The sequence below is a fragment of the Parus major genome, chromosome 2 (assembly GCF_001522545.3).
Source record: "Parus major isolate Abel chromosome 2, Parus_major1.1, whole genome shotgun sequence".
Taxonomy (NCBI): domain Eukaryota; kingdom Metazoa; phylum Chordata; class Aves; order Passeriformes; family Paridae; genus Parus; species Parus major.
The window spans coordinates 35,065,889-35,086,411 of NC_031769.1; the positions used below are offsets into that span (position 1 = coordinate 35,065,889).

The following is a 20,523-nucleotide window of genomic DNA, read 5'->3' on the forward strand; positions in this document are numbered from 1 at the left end:
TGCCCAGAGCTGCAGGGACATGGCGCTGAGCAAGACATGCCAATGGGCAAGCTGGGTGAGAAGAGATCATCTTTGTTACCTGTAAGGACATCAGGTGAGACCACAGGGAGCTGTGATCTATGCAGCTGAGCCCCATTAACAACCACAGTCCCTTCATAAGAGTATCTCACATCACTCTCACCATCTACTGCACTTGATTGAATTTCTTCACTTTGACATTCAGGGCTCTGGGCAGAAATCACATTGTATCAACACCCTGTGGGAAATAGAAAAATAGAAATGCCTGGACACTGAAGGGTTTGATTTACAGATGTGTGCATACGTGATCTATCAACTGATAGAAACTGATATTGGCTGAAACACACGCAGTGCAGCAGACTTGAGCAAAGGTTATGATGATTAGGTTATGGTGATAGCTTATTAAGTAGAAACAATGTTAATTGTCATTTAACAAGTTAAATGTTAACTTTCATGTTAACTGTCTATTGGACCAAAATGTATATATTGCTGTGTGAAAAAGAAACACGTAACTTACCTTGAGCTACAGCTGACTAGTTGCTTCTCTCCAAATCTCACACCTTCACTGCTGATACCTTATCTGGCTTATTTGAGCAATAAATCATAAATAGCATGGTAGTCCCATCCTTTGTTTTTCATCTCAACACACTCACCACAGGCCTTCATATTGCTTTGTTCTAATTAAACAGTCCAATTCCCCTGGTCCACAGCAGTTCCAAAACAGCTGCTAGACCCTGGGCAAAACAGGGCTGCCTAAACATGAGCCTGCAGTGTCCCCAGGTGGCCAACTGCATCCTGGCTTGTATCATAAAATATGGACAGCCAGATCCAGGAAGCAACTGTCTCCCTGTACTGCACTGTGGTATGACCACACTTGAATACTGTATTCTTTTGGTCCCCTCACTGGAGGAAAAATGAAGCACCACAGCATGTCCAGAGCAGAGCAATTAAGCTGGGGAGGAGTCTGAAGCATAATTCTGATGAAAAACAGCTGAGGGAGCCGGGGTTGTTCAGCCTTGCTAAAAAGAGGCTCCGAGAAGACCTTGTCACTCAACACAGGAGGCTGGAGGTTCACCTCTCAAGTAAGAAATTAGAGGACAAGAAGAAATGGGCCTCAGATTTTGCCAGGGGTTCTTCAAAAGAAACAGCTGTCAAGTGTTGGAGCAGGCCGCCAAAAAAAGTGGTAGTCACTATTCCTAGAGGTATTAAGAAAATGTGGCACTGGGGGAGACTGTTGTTGGACTCAGCAGTGTTAGCTAAACAGAATTAACTCAATCTCAAAGATCCTTTCCAACCTGGATGATTCAGATTTAGTGTACGGCCTCTGATCAATTCATATCCTATTCTCTGCCTCACTGTCCTCCTAAAAGCTAGAAATTGAAATGCATGTGCCCAGAACACATTTCTCTATGATTACTCCACCATATGTACGTACGATCCCCTTTACGTGTCTTACAAAAGACATCGTTTATCTTTTTGTGATATAGGAGCCACTAATCCCATTTTAATAATTTAACTGCTTCCTTGCACTCAGGGATAATAAAGTCAGCTTATGCTAAGAACTGGATGGCCACACAACTCAGCAGTACATGACCCTATCAACTGACACAGGCCAAAACACTGGGTTGTTTTTCCCCTTTCCCCCCACAGGAGGCAATTCTGCCACTCTGGTGAAACCCTGCCGGGAGTACTGGAGCCACCTGGAGTACTGAGCATAGGAAAGACAAGGACCTGTTGGAGCAAGTCCAGAGAAAGGGCCATAATGATGATCAAAGGGCTGGAGAACCTCTCCTAGCAGGCAGAACATGCTAGGATTGCTCACCCCAGAAAGAATGCTCCAGGGAGACATTACTGGGGCCTTCCAATACTAAAGGGAACATGGAATAAAACCAGAAACATTTTAGTAGGGGCAAGATGTAATAGGAGGAGTAATGGTTTTAAACTAAGACAGCAGATTTATACTGGACAGAAAGAAGACATTTTCTTCTATAAGCCTGTGAGACAAGAACAGGAGTGGCGATGTCCCACCCTTTGGAACATTTATGGTCAGAGTGGAAAGAGCTTCAAATTACTTGATCTAGTTGAATATATCCCTGGTCATTGCAAGGGGGTTCACTAGATGCACTTTCCAGGTCCCTTCCAACCCAAGCCATCCTATGAAATAAGCCACAAATTAATTACAGCTGTTAGCACAAATTCTTTCCTAGGAAAAGACAACAACCTCCTAAATTGTTCTAGGAAGACTTTAGAAGAAGTTTAGAAGTTCCTTGTACATTCATTCATAAAGGAACAAACCAAATAATGGGGGAAAAGATTTGGTTAAGTTTGTTCTAGACAAAAAATGTACCACACAGCAAAACATTATTATTCTAAATTTAAGACAGCCTAAAGAGGTTAAATCCAGTGTGATCCTGAACGGGGATGGGGAAATCAGACTCCTTGACAGAATCATAGAACAGTTTGGGTTGGAAAGGATCTTTTAAGGTATCTAGTATAAACACCAAGCAGTTCAAACAATACCCAGAAATCTGAACACCTACTTACAGGGAAAGGTGAACATAAGCTTAAAGGGCATGATACACACACCCTGAGAAGAGGTACTGCTGACACACCAGTACTGTCTTTTTAAGTAGTACTACTAATATCCCACTACATCAGCAATATATTAGCTACAGCATACATCTTTATTTAAGTACATATTTAGAAATTTTGAGACAATTAAAATCAGAATAACTATACAATAATTGCTTTTGGACTACCAGCATAAATATTCTACAGCAACATGTTTATAAATATAAATCCTGCCTTCATTTCTGTACTTCCTACAGTCTCATAACCTTGAAGTGAAGGAACAGCAAACCCTTTTTCATATTTGTCTTGAGCACCCACTACACACAAGTTCACACTACTCAGGAAAAAGAAGTCCAAATACCCAAAACAAAAAATCCCCACCAAACAAAATCCACGTTTTTTTGGAAACAAAAAAACAAACAGATCAACCCTTTACAGTTATTCACCAAAGTTAAAGCTTGAATAGTCCCTGGGACAATACAAAGGCCTTTTTGAACTCATCTGGGGCCTTTTCCTTTAAAAGTATGAGCTTGTCTCCCAAGGTTCAGCCCAAATTTTACAGCAGAAACAATAAAGTTGGAAGTAAGAATCCATCTGGGTTGTAAAGCTACCTTAAGGTTTTTTGACATGCATATTCTATCTGAAGAAATCTCAATTTTCCTAATAGCTTGGGATCATTTTTTTAAACTTTCTTAGCAACACTGAAAGTGGCAGACATTAAAGCTCTTAAATTATATATCTCTTCTAAAATATTGGTCTAGAAAGTCATTCCTGCAAGGAATACAGAATGTAGAACCGATACAGGACTTGAAAAATCTCTTTCAGTAAAGTAAACCAAAAAAAACCACCAGTGAAATAAGGGAAAACCCTTTTGTTTCTTTGTAGCAATAAAGGACCACATCACCTTCAGATTAAGATAGTTTAGCAACTTCGTTTAGCACACAAATACCTAGAAGGAAAAAAAATATTTCCATTTTGACAGGGAATTAGTGTCTGTGCCAGACAATCATTCTAATGGAGATCCAAGAATACCATCTGTCTGGCTGTCTCATTCCAAGAATAATTCTGTCAGGTGGCAAAATGTGTAAAAAGATATGAAAAGGCTATCAAACAGCAAACTGGGATATTTCAGGCAAGAACCATAAAACAAACCAAATGCCATAGCTCTAGAATACCAATTAAATGCAAGCACTGTATTTTTCTATCTTGTCTAAGCAATTGTTTCTTTTGGCAAAGAGCTGTTTTAATATTTAAAGTACACCCAAAGCTTTTGAGTCTCTCACAGAATGTAGATACTGTGTGCAAGCAAATGCAGATGCACAAGGACTCACTACTCCTACTGCTAGTTCAGTTAACATGGTCCACTTGATTTAAGAATACAAGGGGTACAAATTTGCAAAATAATCCAACCATGCACTAATTTTGGAAATGCCTTCAGTCACAGTAATATTAAACAGATGTTTCAGCTTTCTGAACGCAACGGTAAAGAGACTTACCTATTAGTTTTGTTATGCTTTATGTTACGTGTTATATGGTACTTCAAAAGAACATTAAAAAGGCATGGGTTTAGTTATAACTAAAGAAAAAAAAATCAATTCTCTACAGGTAAGCAGCTAGCAGAACCAGCTATCTAAGATGAACATGATCTAATGGAAGAAAAAATAATTGGTACTTAGAAGGCCTTGGCTATTCCCCTGTAATAAAACCTCTCAGCATGTCTGTAAGAATCTAGTATGACCATTTCAATGAAAGATGGTCCTGTCCATATAACACTCAGTCAAATAAACAGAAATCATGCACTCTGTGTAGACATGTTCAGGTTTAAGCTTTTCTTTTGGTGGTGGGACATCTTCAATGAGACAGTTATGCACAGGGCCCTTTGTATTTTCTTAGAGCTACAGCAGAAAGCCTCAGTAAGGCCTGGGGCAACCAAGCCAACCTAAAACATCAAGCCAAAAAGAAACCTGCATTTGCAAAGAAACAGCTACCTTTTATCAATAAACTGACATCACAGCTTTGAAAGCACATGCAGGCTTGTTTAGATACTGAAAGTTGGAAATGACAGGGTCCCAATTCAATACTAGAAAAGCCCTTGCAAAAAAACTGCTAACACAGAAGTTAAGCACAATCAAACCACTATCTTAAAAAGAGTAGTCTGAGAAAAACATGACAAATCAGTATCATGGGAACACTTAATACTATCTTCAGTAACATGAAACAGTGAGTACAGAAATTAGTATGGGCTTTACTTTTTCCAGGTTAATTTATTGAACATTGATCGTTTTTTCACCCTTTTTTCAGCTTTGTAACATTCTTCCCCCCACCCTCCTTTAATAAAATTTTATCCAGAACACTCCTGAAAAGCAGTCTGTGGACATTTGCTCTAGCCATATTCTCTCACATATCCAGTTCCCTTCCAGATATTTGACTAACATGTATTTCTAGCTAAGTCTTTGTTTAGCCATTACTATCTCTAAACCTTCTGGAAATTTCAAGCTGAACACACAGTCTTAAACAGACTCATATATGCATTCTTAACAAGACAGGAATAGTTTTCTTTAATTGTCTGGAGAGATTGCTTTTTTTTCCTCCTACTCAAACACCTCAATCTAGGACCCAACATACCAGACTGTGTTCTCAATTCTACTCCGTTTTAACTTCAGCTAGTATCTACACAAAATGAAAGTTTGCTGTAGATTTATAGCAACTGGAAATCTCACACGGAATAGTAAGTTTTTAACAGCTTTTTTCAACAGCTTTAACAAGTTATTTAGATTTGGCACACCAGAAATCTAGGAAACCAAAGAAAAGTAAAAATTTATTTCACTGTTTCACAATACACACCTAAAATCTACATGATTATTAAAACAGTCATACACATTCTTTGATTAACAGTTTGCATCACATAACAAAGGCTTATTTAAGTGCAGTGTTTTCTCAGAAGTTTAAAATACAGGTATTGCTAAGACTTTTCAAGTAAAAAAAACTTGTATTGGCTGAGTGTCCAATACAGATAACATCCTTGCATTTTGAGTTACATACATGAAATTTCAGGATTCCCTTCATTATTTACCCAAAAATAATACTGATTTTCAAGACTGCAGGTACATAGACTGTCATCAATGAACATAATCACATTGATTATGTCGTCTAAAGGCAACCAGGACTTACAGGGCTTCAGCTCAGTTACAACTTCTCATCTTCTTTTGCACTGATTTAAGAGTTCAGTCTTAAAATACATTCTCTTGGGCAAATAACTACTTCCATTTCTAAACGGCAGGAGTTAAGTGGTCAGTATGAGTCAAATTGTAGTTAACAAAAAAACATGTGTAATATGCAAACTGTACCTTAAAGCTCAGAGAAAAATCCACATACAGCAAACACAAAACTCTCCAACATTCCAGTCTCTTATCAGGGGAAGCACACAAACAGTAACACTGAAGTTTGTCAACTCTTACAACTTCAAACTATTCAAGCAACAACAACAGTATCAAAACAGGTAGAACATGACCACAAGCATTACTTGAAGTATCTTGGAGAAATTGTTACACTCTGTAATGCTAACTGAACTGAAGTACCATCTAGGTCATTAATTTAGGTACTTTGAAGTCTTTGTTGATCAAATGTTTTTGTGTACTGTCCTTCCTTTTCTCAAGTGAAATGTCTTATTCTCCTAGGATGGGATAGAAGAGAGGACAAGAAAAAAAAATTAATCAGAATAAAGCAACCAAAGTTTCATGAAAACTATTTCCAGACACCCTGTACTCTATTCACCCCTCTCCAAAACTGACAAAACACAGCTTTTGCATTCCTATTTCAGAGTACAACTGTCAAGTTCACCTATCTATCCTTTCACAAAAAGGAAGCAAGGTCTTAGAAATTAATAACCTTAAATTACACATGACTTGGATAGTAATCAGAAATTGCAAATCAACAAAGACTGAACACACACCAAAAAAAATGACAACCAGCTACCAACTTGGACATATTTATTGGTTAAAGCAGAGACTAAGCATAACTAGCCACCATCCACAGTGGCTACTTCACTGTACAGACTATCTGTCCAAACTAGGGAGCAATCTACTGCTTTCAGCCATGTCACTGAGAAATGACTAGCCAGAGAGACTTATGCTTTAACTGTTCATTAGTTGACTGTTCAGCAATTTTTTATGCTGTCTGATTAAACCCACTGAATCCAATTTCAGCACTTCTTTCCACCATTAAGCAACTGAGAGCCAAACCCACACATCTCAGAGCATGTACAAGGAAGTGGCATTCACAGATACGAATCCCTTCATCTTGATGGTATCCCTGTATGTGAACACATTGAAGGTCAGCTATGTTTCAGGGATGTATTTTTGCTTTTACTACATACCTTTACATTGTTGTCTTGTGATACAAAGTCATTTGTCAGCTGGTTCTCAGGATTAGACAGACAGGATAATACTGTTTGCATGCCCCTGTCCACAGACTTCTGAAATACAGTTACAGGTGCATCAATACTCATTTTCTTAGTTAGGGCATTACTAGCTAGCAATGCCAGTGTGTCACAGGGTTTACTCTGCAATCAGGATTCCTCAACTGCCTTGTGTTTCCTGAGGTATCTGTAAATTTTCTCCCCTTTTATCTTTTAGTATTAATAACTCACTAGCCCACTTCAGTGTTATAGTGTAACAATTCTAATCAGTGACATGCCAATTCTCTTGTGGATTAGGCTAACAGCTGAGAAATGAAAGTTCTCCTTTAGGAAACTGAATTCAGAGCCAACTATTACCTACACTGGGGCCATTTTCCACAAAACAGTGAGAAAAGGAGAAAGTTACCAACTCAGACATTTGAAGCTTAAAATAAATCTACCTAAGACAGTAGGCAGTGCTATTGAATCTGGTTTTTTTAGTACCTGTAGTTCCCCCCTAGAATTTCCACAGATTAAACCAAGTCTTGTGGAAAAAAGTCTTAATCAAGAGGAACACACACTTTATGCAGCCCTCAGCACTGCAAACAAGCACTAACAGTTTCAAGGAAATGTGAGACTTCTGAAGTTACACACAGAAATCAGATATACGGAACTTAACAACTGGCTGAAAGCAGCAACTACAACCTTGTCCAGGGTCCTTGACAAAGCTACATAATCCTCATGCAAATTTCTGGGAATAGCATTTATGATAAAGAACATTTAAGTTTTGAGAAAGCACTTACCTTTTGTGGGCTGTTAGGCAACTGTGTGGGCTCTGGAACAGCACATTCCATCTGTACAAATCCTGCATCCTCAGTGGCATGATAGTTTACTGGAGCATACACCTGTGGAGTTTTTAAGTACTACAATGTTTCAGTAACACTGGGAAAACATGCACAGTTACGGTGTCATTGATACTCATCTATCCATGAACTTCACCAGTTTTATCTCAGTTTTAATAAATTTCATGGGTAGGTGAAGTGTGTCATAACCTGTTTTACTAGGACAGTTAAGAATGATACTTAGAGTTGCTTAACTGAGATAGTTCTAGAATAGTTGTTCACCCCTATAATCAAGCCTGTGGCATTTAACAGTGAAACCCCCATACACACCTACTCTAAAAACATATTGGATTGAATTATAAAGTGATACACTATGGCTGTATCACATTCATAGATGCTACTAAAAGAAACTATTTCAAGTCAACAGTGTCATCAGTATTTCAATGACTTCTGATAGCTTTCAGAAAAAGAATACCATTCAGAATAAAATTATATATTACAGCTTTTAAACACTTAATCAAAACTGAAGCCAATAAATATACCTAAAGAACACAAAAATGCCCATGGGGCAAGTTTAAACTCCAACATTGCTAAACAAATACAGAGTATTTTCTCCCCCTTTCTCATTTATGTTACTCGCATTGAGTCACAGAGAGCAAAGAATTTTTTTAGATGGCTGACAGCAGCACCACCTACAGTCTGTAGCAGCCTGGAAAAATTTTTAAAACCTGTTGAAAGGAGGCAAAAAATTCATCAGTATTTGCAAAGAATATGGAGACTTTTTAAATTTAAAAAAAGATGATACATTGGGTCAACCTTATTTTTCCTCCAACTTTTCCTGAAAAACCAACTCCAAATTGGTTAAAATTCCAGAGTTCTGTGACTAGAACATGTAGGATAATGCCATAAAACAGGCATTAACTGCCAGGTAACTCAAAAAAGCACCATATCAGTAGAAATCCTGAACTACAACTCTCATTAACAATTAAAGATTTTGTAGACCAGATGACCTTGTTCCAGACAACAATCAGACTTTTTTTTTAAGTATCAAGCTGTAAAAACTATGTGCTAATTAATAAGACAGTTTCAGAAGTCTAGGCTTACCGGAGTTGGAGGTATTACATAATTTCTTTGCTCTCCAGGAAGCCACTGTGGTTGAGCCTTAAACAGAAATTGGACAAGAACAAGAACCACCTTTCATTCATTCATTTCCAACACAGACAAGTAGGAACTACTGTTGATAGCATTTCATGTCTGTACATGAAATGTACATTTCATTTCACAAAACAATTAGTTGAATGAAATAAGCTATGTTATGCATTAATGATCTCCTTCTCGCTCCAAGTTAAAAAAATTAAAATATTTTTAAATATTAGTAAAATAAGGGAAACCAAAGTACTTACATTGAAAATAAATCTCAAGCCTCTAGCTGCTTCCAGTTACTCCTAGTTTAGCATCAGTAACAGGACTTGGCCACACACTTGTGAGTTCAAACCCCACTATCAGTTAAATGCCTTCTCTTGACAATTTTAGCAAGAGCACGTTCCCCCCCATACATATCAATCATTCTATCATCTGATAAGATCCTGATTCCAATTACATAGCACCCCACACTAAAGCATGTACAAATGCAAAGTTCCCTCCCACAAGTACTACTTGTACTATTCATGCACTTTTCTAATTTGAAAGTTGTTTTATCACTATATATTTAAGAAAAAAAATACTGAAACAATCAAAAGAAAAGTATACACTAAGTTACTCGACAGTTTTCATCACTATTCTGTTTTTGCTTTGGCAGCTGTGAAGAAGTGAAGGAAAACAGATTTCAAAGAATGAAAAGCATATCAAGATCAGACTCCAGTTAACACTTCATTCCAGTTTTGTCAGGTATCCAACAGCCTTTCTGCTTCTATTAAAATTTTACATACCTGATAGTTGTAAGCTGGTTGATACCCAATGGGAACTTGCTGCTTTAGCAGTACAGCTGGTGATGAACTGTATGGATAGGGCTGCAAATAAAGTGGGGTTTTTTAAAAAAAAAAAAACAAAAACACAACTTTGAAGCAAGATACAAGTATGATATTTGTATAGATATTAGCCATGAGCACATTTTCAAAAGTTACACTTATTTCAATTCCTGTGCAGACTAGAATAGACTCACTTTTTAGAAGCAACCCTTAGATTTCCCACAGGGCTTGCTTCAGTACTTCAGGCACTAATAACATCTACAAAGTGAGATTACAAGTGTCTTATATATCTAAAAATCCCATGTCTGCTTGTAACTGAACTTTTAAGTAATTTCAGAAGTGCAAGTCATACCATAAACTTTAAGAAGTAGACCTGAAGCAGACTGACTACTATAAAATAATGGAGTACAGTCTGAAGGATCAGTTTCTATGAAGCAAAGAAAGCTAAGTATTCCAATTTCCTAGTATTTCTTTCCTGTAAGTACTCTGACAGTGTTAACCTGGAATCTTTCCAGATTCTACAGAAAATAGTTAAATGCACATTTCAATATTTAAGAAAAATAATTCTCTTAAATTAACAAACTTAAAAGAATCATCAAGAATACCATTATCAAGCTCTCTGTCTTGCAAGGAAGTATTTCTGCAAGTTTACGCTCCCCTCTTTGCTTAAGATGCACAAAACAGCATCAGTTTGTACTCAGTACTGCTCCATCATACAGGCAAATGCAGCAAGAGAGCCTGATCTGGTTCACTCACAGCACAGGACTCATATCCAGGCCAGAAGCACAGTACCCATACCTCAGTATGAATGCCTACCTGAATTACCAGTACAGTGATGTCCTGCAGGCAATACTGTGCTGGGCACAGCTATTAACAGCAGATGCTGTAACACAGCGTTCTTCTAACACAACGGCAGCTTAAAATCAAGGGTATGTTTGGCTAGGAGGAGAGAAAACTACCTGAGATAACTTCTGATCCCACTCTTACTTTATAAAAATACATTTTAAATTTTGTAGTTGATTCTGAAGCAGGACAGCAACACATTAAATATCTGGATACATTTCATTCGTGGACTGCACCTGTGACAGGCAATAGTAACTCACTCAATCTTCCCTCCACTATCAACAGTTCTCATTCTTAAGAGGGTATCTCCCCTCTTGTTTAACATCAATGAATCAGTTTTTTAAGGTGGTTGCCATTCCTTTGAAGTGGTTTGAAGTGGGTGCTTCTTACTGGGGAAGGCAATATGAAAACAGGCAGGTAAGGTCAGATTGAAATCTCAATACATACTCCAAAAGCTGTACATGCCTGAACCTTCAAAAAATACTTAACAGTGATTCATAATCAGTGTCAGGAGCAGTCTTACCTGAACATAGGGTGTTACTGGGTTCATGACAGCTGGAGGCTGCATGTACGTCTCCATACCCTGATTACCCCATACACTCTGGAACTGTGGTGGAGGAGGACCAAGAACTAATTGTCTGGGATACACACAGGAATCTTATTTTGAAAGAGATAAAAAATAGTATTAAGACATTACTACATGTATTTCATTAGGAATAAGAATTCAAGTTGAAAAAAACTTAAGGGTTTTGACTCTTAAAATTAACCCAATATTAACTATATTGTATTGTGCTACCAACTTCACTCTTACGAAAACATCATACAAGTGAGCTCACAGAAGTCAGAACCAAAGTTTAACTGAAATATACATATTGCATCAGCTATTAAGTATTTACAAAGATAATGATGTATAATTAAGAAAAAAAACTTGTTATAGTATAACATCCGCAATATTAACACTTATTTAGATGTACTTACTGAAGTTCTGTTGTTTTCTGATTGCTGGCCCCAGTTTCAGCTTTTTACCATGGAAGTTGATTTGTGACTGAAAGACAGGTTATTCTCTGTAAGCTGGGAATCAGCAAGGCAAGAGGTTTGTGCAGTTTTAAAGAGACTGGACTCTGCTTCTACACCACAGTACATCAACTGTCATAAAGGCTCAACAGCCTCCAGTCTCCTCTCTGAGTATCATATACCTTTTATCTTGCATTTCCTAGAGCACCCTCAGCTCAGCTATCTGCCTGCTCACTGACCCTCCAAAATTATGTATCACTCGGCCTAATAGCAACACGCACTACTCATTTGCAACTATGTATCGGCGACTGTCAGCCCTGTGTTTTTATGCACACCGGTTTTAACTATTCTTGTCTGAGTGAGGCTATTAATGGACAGTGACTAAAGTCTTACATTTCTGGTCAACAATTTTTGGTTTAGCCCTATTAGCACAATTTTAGTACCAAGCATTACAATTCAGTATTGGATGCAGACAGTCTGTCTAGATTCTCTATCACACACAATCCTATAGAGGTGCCTGCTTCAGGAGAAAATACATGTTTTTGCAATTTTCTCCCATTTCTGCTAAAGAAAGTGCTTTGAACTGACAACAGAAAACTTTACTGTTGGCTGGTAAAAATAAGCAGAAGTATAATGATAAAGAAATCCTGTTCATTCTAATTTCTATCAGTATGAGAAGACGATTCAAGAAATATATGGAGATGAAAAAAGGTGCAATAACCTGACTAGTTTAACAGGTGGATGTTTTTTGATTTTTTTTTTTTTTCCAGAGGAAGGTGTCTTGGTTAATTTAGGGTATTTTTAAATTAATTCTGGAATCTTGTTGTGCCCAAAACCATGCACCTCATGTTTTCCACCTCAACAATGAGAAGAACTGGGAGACAGGCCTCCCCTCTAAACAGAGGACAACTTTCCATTCTGAACTGCAAACTGATTCATGCTGGACCAGAGTGCAGACCTAAAGCAGGAGAAAAACACTGTCAAGACTGAGCAAGGCAACAAAGCCTTGTTGAACAGGCACATTAACATAGGCACCAATAATAGGTATAGCTAAAGAGAGGCTCTATCATGTTCATTTACAGAAAACACTGTGACCATTCAGTGAAGGTAAGGCCTGAAGTGATTTAGAGCAATAGCCTTTGCTTAAAATAATTTGAGCTCTACAACACCCATGTTAATTTTTTCCTTTCTTCCATCCCCTCTAAAACCCAACAGATTTTCTAACAGTACTTCTATATGAACATGCTTCTTCCTGATATGGCAAGAATTTGTACTGCCTGCAGACCTGAAACATGCGCTGGAAAGAAAATCCACCACTTGCCACTGGGTCTTCCAATACCTCTGGTATACAAACTCACATCAGTGAGTACTATATTATTATTATAACACTGGAGGCTCCAGTTTTGAAGAAGCACACAAAAAATCAGCAGTGTACATGGCTCAAATGTCAATGCTATTGAAGAGGTCTCCACAGAAATTGTTGTCTCAGTGCAAGCACTCCACACTGATATAGCATAAAAGATGTAATCCACAGTAAAAAGGTAAGTATGTTCTCAGATGAAGTCTGTTGCTGAGTACAGAAGTTGCTGTATATTTTTGTCATCATACCATCAAATAACAGCAAGCCTTTAAAATCTTTTGGTGAGAATCAAGGCTCTCTTGCAGGGGTTTCACTACTCTCCGCTTTATTCAAATATGTTCTCTTCCCACTTACGGAGCTGGATGCCCAGTAAATACATCTACACATCAAAGAACACTACATTTGTGCCTTGCACACCCATCTGGTTTTGTCTTTCTGATCTACTTCCCTATCTAAGAGCTTCAGAAGCAAACGAGAGACTGTCCATCCTTCAGAGACACAGGAGTTTTCTAAGCCAAAGACTTCAAAGAGCAAGTATTTCAATACATGTTACTTTTACAGTTACTGTATTCAGTCTGGGGAGTGGTCAGGTCTATCGGAACCAAGTAACTGATTTGGTTTTAAGCACTGAGATTTAAAACTTCTCTGATACCAAACTCCTAAGATCAGAAGGACTGTTACAGTTGCACCTCTTCATCTCTTGTGTTAGCTACAGGAAAGCTTCATGATGACATCAGATAGCTGCAGCACTATCTAGGAAGCTTAAAAAATACTTGCGGTCCAGGTAGCATCCAAATGCACAAATACCACTTGAGAAGCGTATTTCAACTACTGAGACATAAGTAAAAAACTGTCTTCCATGATACTGTTACTCCAATGCCCTAGGCAACCCAAAATGTTATTGTATTTCATCTGTGTCTGAAATTGTTACTGTCTCCTAAGACCCTAGAGCCAGAAAACAGAACCATAGGACTGAGTGAGGCAAGTGCCCTAACTTGTAAAAAGTTGAAGCAAACAGAACACTCTCTCTTGCCTTATGGTCTTTGGTCAAGGCACAGGCCCTGATCTGGGGTCCCCCCCCACCACCCTTACTCTCTTGCATCTTGGACTGGCTCAAGGTGAATTCTGTGCCTGTCTACAGCCACTATGGAGCAGCCCTGCAGAAGTGAAAGCAGAGCCACCCCAGCACAGCTGCCTGGCAGTCTGCTGCCGAGGAGGGAAAACCGCTCCATGAGCTGCAGCCCTTGACCAAGTGTCAGCTGCTGGAAAGTGCCAGCTGCATTCATCAATGAAGAGATAAGAAGGGGGAGGGCTGTCACCATTTTCCCTTTGTCTTTGGAACCACAAGGATGGTCAGCTGCAGAGGCCACCATTTTGGGGAAGGTGTCACTCCACCATTTTAAGTTTTTCTTTGTTCCCTGAGAGTCCAGGCAATTTCAGCAACTTTGTAACTAGTTATTATTACTATTATTTTTTTTTGCCTCTTCCTATTTCCTTCTTTATTAGTAAACAGTTATTTTTTTTTTCACTTATATCCATCCATATTTGTTTCTCCTTACTGGTGGGAAAGGAATTGGTTAACCACAAGGAGAGATTACTCAACATAGAACGTCTCACTTGAATTATCTTAAACCAAGACATCCCAATAACTAAACGTGTGTGTTTCTGCCATAAGCACAAGGGTTCTATGACAATCATCCACTACAAAAAGCAAGCAGCCAAACACTCAAGGCTTTCAAGCACATAAATAAATGAGAGCAATGAGAAACACAATAACATGAGATGTTCAACCACACCAGGCTAAATGCTAATTAGCTGAGAACTAGTTCTGCTTCTTACTTACGCAAATACATAAAGATGTTACCACCAGTACACATTTTAGGAAAGCTTACTTTTTGGTCAGCCCTAGACTTTCTGTGTCCTGATTTCTCTACAGGGTATAGAACTTGACTTCTGCAAGCTAGACTGCAGCCTTCATATATCAACTTATTTAAGTAATTTGGAGAAAGAGCTTACATCAACTATCTTTTGAACATCCACATTGTCCAGGAAAGACACAAATCCATACCTAAAAAGGAAGAACAGTAATCAGTTTCATTTGACTGTTAGACAAATTCTTTTGAACAAGACCAGCTAACAACATGCCAGGCACGCTATATTGCACTTCAAAATTATCAACTAGGACATTAGTTTATGATTCAGCCTAAAAATCTATTTACTGCTCACTAGCAGTATCTATTATGGGGCCAGTGAAAGAAACTAAAGGCCAGATTTTAGAGGAATGTGAAATAGAAGGGCAATTTTTTTCATTTTCACTTTTCAAAATGAATACTGCTGCTGGTATTAGCAACTCAAAGTTTTAAAAAATTAAGTAATATCTGACTTATCTTTAAATTTTGTATTTACTATAAAGGTCAGGAAAGCAGGCATTATAGGAACAGTAACACCAGTGAGAGAAGCAATTCTTGAAGAGGTTTTTCAATTTATTTCACTGACTCCCTTGTTTATCCGGTCAATACAATTGAGATAATTTCAGAGCATTACAGTAATAATCATGTCCCATTAACAGAATAAGTCATTATCAATACTTATAACATATACTGGCTAACTGAACAGCAGGGTTCACTTTGACGACTAGCAAGGGATATGAGAAAACGAATTTTATTTCCAGCTCTTACATTGCTACATATGCTGAAGAAAAAGATGTGACATTCTATGATCTAAGCATACAATCTAAGAAAAGCTGGCCTGGACGAAACCTCAAGTGGGTAGAGTTTCCTTCTCATAAGGAGGAATAACCTCTAAAGTCTAGGGACAGCATCCCCAGACCTCAACAGGGTACAGTCCTTCATCTTATTTAAGGGTTTCACCACAGTACTCCAGAACTTTTCTATATATTCAAAGAATTTACCTTGTTTCAACTTTGTTCACATACTTAAAACTGTTTGGAAACTGTTTTACTCTAGAATTTATTCCCAAGTATCAAGAGAGGGCAAACCCACTGCCCTGAATAAACTAACTTAATTCTCTTAATCATCCTGAACTGTCAGCAAATTTTTAACTGCTCCAGCCAGCAGATGACTCCTACAAAAGAATTGGCCATGTAAGCATCACACAAGTTAAGCTTTGTTTCTAATGGTTAAGTGACAGGGAGCTGCATTTCCCTGAACAGAGACACAGAAGTCAGAAAAATCATGCTATTCTCCTGGTAAGATTATACAGATTTAGTTGGGGGCAGTATAGATTTACTGGTTTCACACCAACAACACCTCAACAGTCAACAGCAGCTAGTATTAAGGCTTAAGCATGTCAAGTGTGTTGGTAAGTATCTGTTCATACCACCCACTATAGAATCCTGTCCACATAAGCAGCAACTTAAAACAAGCACTCATATTGTACCTACCCCTTCGAAACACCAGTTCTGTCAGTGATGACCTTCACCTCCTTCACAGTACCATATTGTTCAAAGACACTCCGAATTTCTGCTTCATTCATCTGAAAGAAAACAAGGTCTTAAACATCTTCAAACGCATTCAATTGCTTAGAACTAATTTAAAGCTGGCAGTACCATTCTTTACACCCATTTTCCACTACTCTAAGAACTAAAGGTTAGTTTTGGAAGATATGTTCCAGAATTCTCCCATGACATTTCAAAAAAAAAGAAAAAAACCAAACCAAACAGAAGTCCCCCCCCAAAAAACAAACACAAGCACCACCCCCCCCAAAAAAGTTTCAAAAAAACCCCACACCAAAACAGGAGCAAAATTTCCATTTGCTTTCCACCGACTTACCCTATACCTATTTTAAACAATTACAAGTATATATATGTACCCTTAAGTCAATTCCACCAACAAAGACTGTGTTTGGCATGATTTTTCCTTCTGGTAAAACATAGCCCTGACTGACTGGTGCAGAATAGGCATTGCTCTCTGTGGCGTTTGAACACTGGGTCTCCACACGTGCTGCCTAAAAGATTTAAACAGAAATACTTATTTTAGTCAACTGGAAGTATACACTTTAAGACAACAGAATGCCTGCAGTTTCCTATAGATATAGCACAGGACAAGGAATTTCAATAGCACAAATTCATAGGAAAAAAAGTAATTATTCAAAAAAGTTTCAGAAATTTAAATGTAGACCTAGTCTAGACTACTTTAAATAGCCTTGCCAGACTGTATCAAGCTTTGTGATCAATGTTGCTACTCCCAGGATTTGCCCTTACCTCTTTTGCTGCACCTCCTCTTGCACAAGAAGTCCTAACACTTGCCAGTTCAAATAAACTGGCTTGACAAAATCTGGCAGGAAGATTAACGTGATGTGAGCAGTTCTTCACCCACCTGATATTCTGCTTTTGTTTGGCTGCACACCCAGCTAAAGGGCATTTGACCTGAAATCTGAGATGGCAACTCCACAGCACCCTCAAGCTGACCTAACTGTTGCTTCTACTTCTTTCTTTCTGGATGTTTCAGCGAACCAAGCTAGAAGTCGTATTTGCTTTGTTGTGCAAGTTCTCTAGCAGCCTAAAACAGGAAACAGTTCTCAGCAGAGGGGCCCAGCAAGTGCTAGAACCAGCACAAAGAAACTGGTAACCACAGATACTGCTGGTACACCTGTCACACATGGCCTTGGCTGCCATGGAAGTACAGTGTTCATGTCTCATACTAATGATGCAGAATTTCCAAAGAAAATTAACTTATTTAACACTCTCACACATTAAGTACCTGAAAGAAAGAATAAACAGACTACTTAGGCATTCCGGCAAGCTGGGAAAACATCAAAATTAAGATTTATCAATAAATGTATCTTCTAGAACCTGAAAAGGAGATAGAAATGAAAAATGCACAGTAGCGTAAGTAGAAAGAAAATCTCCCTCCAAAGCAAATTTTCAAGTCTTCAGTACTATGATGGAAAATCTTTGCCAATTCAAAAAAATTACTCTTATCTAAACCCAAAGTATTTTGCCAACATAGCACTACACAAATGACTGTCCTACATACACTATGTGCAAAGACCTCACAAATGTTAAATCAGTGTCCAAAGCCTAAACCACCTCAAAATTTTCAAGTGTGAAATCCTGCCAATGATGAATTTGCTATACTGGAATTATAGCATCAGCTGAAGTGACTCACCCCTTTTAAAATTACTCTAAAAGTCTAATTTGTCTGATCTCATTAAGTAGCTTTCAAATCAAATTTCCAGATGTCAAAAATATTAGGGTTTATTCAGAATTAACAGGTGTTTTTTTTCTTCTCTCGCCAAATGTTAAAATTAATCTGTTTGCTCTCCACTGTTTCTGCAAGCATGAAGTTTAAATTGGTAAGGGGAAACTGGTGTGAGATCCTCCTTACAGTAGTCAGGAGACTAGTTATAGACTTTCGGCAAAAGAAAAGGGGGGAAAGGACAATCGTTGTGCCAGGTGGAGGTAATACCTACCTGCCCACCTAAGTGTGTCACAAACCTCACTCAGTTTTATGTTCATCCAGGAGAGGAAAACCGTCACCTTTTTTCTGGCCACACAAGCCTGCGATTTCTCAGGCTTTTCCCTGGCCTCGGCACGTTCTTTATTTAAAGTAAGCATTAGTCTTTTTTTGAGACATTTAAACCTCGTGAGCCACGTCCCGCTGCGCAGCCTCTGAGCGCAGTCTCCATGACAGCGCCGCTGCCTGAGGGAAGAAAGAACACGCAGCCTTTCCCGCTGGGCACTAAGTGGAGCCCTCAGCCCAGCACTGCACGCTAGCCACTTACGAGGCACAACTTCTCCCGCATAAAAAAATAATAATTAAAAAAAAAAAAATAGAAAAGAAGCCAACCCTCCACCTTACTCGTATAATGTTTGAAGCGTCAGCGCTACAGTCACAAGTCACGTTTCTCAAATAAAAAGAGCAAACAGCAAGCAGCATGTTAGTACGAGACGAGGAGCCCGCAGCTGCCGCTGCCCGCACGGCGCCCGCAGCACTCCGGGCGACGGCGGGTCTTGGCTCTGCAGGTGAGGGACACCGGGCCGGGGAGCCTCGGGCGAGCGAGGCGCCGCTCGCGGGGCCCCGCCTCCAACGGCCGCCATTTTACGTCCTCACACCTCGGCTGCCCAGCACCGACGGGGCGTAGGTAGGAAGGTTTGGCGCTCAGGACAATGGAAGCTGCTCATAAACCCCTGAGAAGGGCTCCTACCGCACCCTACGCGCGGCGAGTACACCGCCATGGGCAGGTGGAGGGGCGCCCCGCCCGGCCGTGCGGGACACCGCCATGTTAGTCATGCTGTCATAAAATGGCCGTTCGTGGGTGTGAAGCGTCTTCCGTCGCCTAGCCTCCCCCAGGCAATAACGCCGAGGGCTACGAGCCATACATTCCCTTGCACAAGCCCCCGGCCTTTCAATTGCGGTATCCCTCCTTGACCTTAACCGCTCGCCTCGTAAGGTTTTAAAACCTTCGAGACAGCTAAAATGCTATCAGCCCTCAAGGGGTACAGCCCCCTTACTGCGTTGCAAGGGACACTTGTAACCGGTAAGGGCATTCCTGCTTCTCATCCCAAGAACAACCCAAAGAACTTGCTACTCCACTCGCCGCTCCGCTGCCCGCTGGGGGGTCCCAGCAAGGCACTCCATCACCCAGCAGAAGCCCACCCAACGCTCCCCATTATCCCACCACCCCAGTATAGCTCCCCTTCCGCGTTCACTCACCATCACTCCCTGAAGCTGAGGCTGCGCTCACACACTTAAAAAATAAGGGTTTTAAAACAAAACCGCTATAAACTTTTCTTAAGAAAACTAAGTGCAGTCAGCTGGTTTTCTTTGATCGCGAAGCGGAGTTCTCGAAGTCGATAGAAGCCAAGCAGTGAAACGCCGTTCTCCTTAAATAGCCCCATTGGGGGATGGGACGGAAGAAGCCACACCCGCTCCCTTGTTCTCTTCACACTCGTCATCCGCCACTGCCTACTCTCCGCCCCCCGCGCCTCAAGGCTACTCTTCCTTGGAGTCTGAGTTTTAGAAGACAAAGGATAGAGAATACCGTGGCTTTTCTCTTTTTGGGGGTGAGAGACTAGATTGCGACTAATCATTTGGTTCCTTGTGTTGGAGGATGCTGTTGAGTGCATGTGGTAGCAGCAGCTCCTGCCATTTTGGTAAGAGCTTGCACTTGGCTTGTGAAAGTTTAGAGAATGTTGTTGAAGAGGCTTTCACTCACTTTGAGGCAAAAGCTGTAGCTCACGAACTGATGCTATATAGCTATGCTAGAGTAATCTGTCTCCATCCTGTGACCACTTGAGCTGATGATCTGTCTGATCACCAATGGCCTAAGGCCTTTCTAGGAGGAAACCTCTCTGGAAGTCCTCCTGGCTCTACAGTAATAAGATGGGATTTTGAAATTAATTTTAAATAGCTGTTTGCCACTGGTATAAAATGTTTAGAACAGATACTGATTTTAGAAAGTTCCAGATAGAGGGGTATCTTACAGACATCTCACCAAAATTAAGCCAATTAAGCCAACCTCTGTCTGGGCTAGATTAGTAAAGTGTTT

General features: G+C 39.6%; 1 protein-coding gene across 6 annotated transcripts; it reads right to left on the reverse strand.

Annotated features, from left to right (window-relative positions):
• Window positions 1-5,380: 5,380 nt before the first annotated feature.
• On the reverse strand, window positions 5,381-19,878 carry DAZL (deleted in azoospermia like). 6 transcript variants are annotated; one of them, XM_015620033.2, is made up of 11 exons: window positions 19,689-19,878; window positions 16,843-16,977; window positions 16,415-16,506; window positions 15,028-15,079; window positions 11,616-11,682; window positions 11,161-11,294; window positions 9,756-9,836; window positions 8,932-8,988; window positions 7,789-7,908; window positions 6,965-7,063; window positions 5,381-6,262 (listed from the first exon to the last, which is right to left on the reverse strand). In XM_015620033.2, the coding sequence occupies exons 1-11, from the start codon at window positions 19,689-19,691 to the stop codon at window positions 6,209-6,211; spliced, it is 894 nt and encodes a 297-aa protein (XP_015475519.1). In that variant the 5' UTR covers window positions 19,692-19,878; the 3' UTR covers window positions 5,381-6,208. The 6 variants fall into 6 exon arrangements, with proteins under 6 accessions (XP_015475519.1, XP_015475524.1, XP_015475517.1 ...); XM_015620038.1 differs by lacking the exon at window positions 19,689-19,878 and adding an exon at window positions 18,834-19,072; XM_015620031.2 differs by lacking the exon at window positions 19,689-19,878 and adding an exon at window positions 18,834-18,936 and having other exon boundaries at window positions 7,789-7,890.
• Window positions 19,879-20,523: the final 645 nt, after the last annotated feature.